Raw genomic sequence first — 3,010 nt, forward strand, 5'->3', positions numbered from 1 at the left:
GTGGGGGGAAGGTGAGGGCAAGGCGGTCACAAGAGCGCCACCGTCCACGGGCAACGTAAGTAAATGGTTCGGCCCCACAGTCGTGGGCGGTTTGAGGAAGATCATGAACAGTGTCTAGAAGGACATCTGACCATTCTTTGTAGAGTGGAAAGTGCAAAAAGAAACGACTAACCTATTGTTTGTTTGGTTTTTGCGAACTGAAACTTGCATTGCTCAAACCCCAGCAATGTTACACTCTGATACAGCGAGCTCCACAGCTCTATTGTTTTTTCCGACTAACGTGTAACCCTATACCTGCCTTTTGTCCACCTCTAGTTGTGGGTGAGCTTGTGTAGGGTGGTTGGGTGTCTTCCCACCTGGCTACGTTTGCAACTTACCAACGGAAGCAACTATACAAAACGTCCTGAGATGATGGCCATTGGCGACCCGAAGACAGGCCGCCGCCTCCATCCTAGTGACAGCTCAACTGAGATCGCTAAGCCATCATCAGCGCCAGTGTGTACCTACGAAGACGCACGTAGTACCTCTGGACCCTTAACAAATGCTAATTCAAATTTGATTTTAGATTTAGAACTCCTCAGAAGCCCCACTTGTTTACCGTCCGATCGATGAGACGCGCTCAGCACGTACCAGCTAATCACGCGACCCTCGACGCAAATATAGTACACCGTGTGCTGGCAAAACAAGTTAAGAGCTGGATCAGATCAGTCGTCAGGTGGTTCGATGGACCGGCCATGCCGACATGCATAACTAAGCAAGCTAATCAGTTGAGAGCTGGATACGTACTTAAATTAATCAATACTGTATTGCTACTAATTGACAGAAGTAGTACTACGTGTACTTGTACAGCGGTGGGGTAATTAGTCAACACTCAACAGGATTCTACTACTAACTGGCTAGCTGGTTAATTAATTCGCGCCTCGATGGCGCGCGCGCAACAGAAAAATGATGCTTGAGCGCCGGCCCAAGGATTAATTACTGCTCCGGCGAGCGACCCCACTCAGAACTGCTCGAACAGCTGGTGCACGTCCGGCGACGCCTTGCCGCGCTGCTGGTGCAGCGCGGCCGGCGGCGGCACGACGGGCGGGGACGACGACCGAAGCAGCGCCAAGTTGAGGCCCTTGAAGAACGGGTGCGCCTTCACGTCCGCGGCGCCGCGCCGCGACCCCAGCCGCGCCCGCGGGTCCTTGTCCAGGAGCCGCGCGATCAGGTCCCGCGCCGCCGCCGCCTCCGCGTGCGGCGTCCCGGCGCCGAGCGGCGGGCACTCCAGCGGGGCGCGCACGATGTTGCGGAGCGTCGCCTCGTTGGTGGCGCCCACGAACGGGGTCCGCCCGTACAGCAGCTCGTACAGGAACACGCCGTACGCCCACCAGTCCACCGACGCGCCGTGCCCGCCGCCGCTCGCCACCTCCGGCGCCACGTACTCGTGCGTCCCCACGAACGAGCTCGACCGCGCGTCCACCGGCTCCGCCACGAACCGCGGCCGCGGCCGCGGCGCCGCGCGCCGCCTCCACTTCATCAGCCGGAGGAGGTGCACCTCGGGGAAGCAGGCCGGGATCGGCCTCGCGCCGTCGTCGTCCTCGCCTGTCGCGCTCCATGCCTCCTCGAGCGCCGGCGACGCCGTGGACTCGAGCGAGAGGTCGAAGTCGGTGAGCATGATGTGGCCGTCGCCCCGGATGAGCACGTTCTCCGGCTTGAGGTCGCGGTACACGATGCCCATCATGTGCAGGTACTCCAGCGCGAGGAGCACCTCGGCGGCGTAGAACCGGGCGGAGGCGAGCGGGAAGCGGCGGCCGGGCATGCGGTGGCGGAGGGAGTGGAGGTCCCCGCCGGGGCAGAACTCCATGACGATGCAGGAGTAATCCGTCCCGGCGTCGAAGTCGGCGAACATGGTGGGCAGGAACGGGTGGTCGAGCCGGCGCAGGACCCGCTTCTCGGCGGCAGCGCGGCCGAGCTTGCCCTTCTTGGCGAGCGCGCGGCGGTCCACCACCTTCATGGCGTAGGCGCACGACTGGTCGCCCTCGGCCTCGAGGCGGCAGAGGTAGACGGTGCCGATGTCGCCCGCGCCGACGCGGCGGACGAGGGTGAAGTCCCGCGGGCCGAGCGGCGCCAGGGCGGCGCGGATGGGCGCCCACGCCACGTCGCCCGCGCGGTGCGGGCGCGGCGGGGACGAGGTGGGCGTGGCGGCGGCCGAGTCGACGGAGAAGGCGGACGAGCGGCCGGCCGTGCTGGTGCTGCTCGCGGAGCTGACGCTGGAGCTGGAGTTGGGCGCCGGCGCGGCGTCGGCCATGTCGGGGAGGTGCGGCGCGGGCTGCAGCATGGCGGCGTTGGGAGGTTTGGGCGGCGACGAGGAGGCTGTGGTGGTGGGAGCGGCCATTATATAGCGCGCGCGCGCGCGGCTGCTCGCGTTGGCTGGCTGGATAGATGAGATCTCTCTCTGAGGTTTTGGTTTTTCTAATGGAGGTTTGCGCGTTCGGAGAAGGTGGTTGCAGGTGTGGTTTTATAGGCGAATGAGAGTGAGCTCAAGCTGAGCAGCATGGAGAGGCCAGGTTTCGGATGGTTGGACACGTGGCCTTGCCACGTTGCATAACACACTCACACTATTTCTTTTTTTATCGGGTTAAAAGGATTTCATTGCTCAACTGTTGGAATGTTCGTTTCTACATAGCAGAGGAACGTCTGCAGGTTCAGAGCGCAACCAAACTGCAGTTCGGCCCTCTGATTGTCCGAAAGCAGCAAGTGTGTGGCTAACAACGTTCTGATTCCTATAAACACCGAAGGTTCGTCGTGCTAACTGCTAAGTTCTTGCTTTAATTACTGCCTGCCTAGTCATATTTTTGCTTGAAATCCACCCGATTTTCACTACAACACAGTCCCTCCGTGCCAAAATGTAAAATCATTTTACCCACGTACATTAATTTTGAGATGGAGGGAATATATTGTATTGTACAGTACTCCAAACGGGGATTGGCAAGATGTAAATCACCTGAAAATCAAATTTAGGTTAGTT

At 59.9% G+C, this 3,010-nt stretch overlaps 1 protein-coding gene across 1 annotated transcript; it reads right to left on the minus strand.

Moving 5' to 3' along the window:
* Window positions 1-783: 783 nt before the first annotated feature.
* Window positions 784-2,465, minus strand: LOC123107775 (protein kinase PINOID-like). The gene has a single exon (XM_044529694.1). It carries the CDS (start codon window positions 2,375-2,377, stop codon window positions 1,001-1,003), a length of 1,377 nt encoding a protein of 458 aa, XP_044385629.1. The 5' UTR covers window positions 2,378-2,465; the 3' UTR covers window positions 784-1,000.
* Window positions 2,466-3,010: the final 545 nt, after the last annotated feature.

Source organism: Triticum aestivum, chromosome 5A (genome assembly GCF_018294505.1).
Source record: "Triticum aestivum cultivar Chinese Spring chromosome 5A, IWGSC CS RefSeq v2.1, whole genome shotgun sequence".
Taxonomy (NCBI): Eukaryota; Viridiplantae; Streptophyta; class Magnoliopsida; order Poales; family Poaceae; genus Triticum; species Triticum aestivum.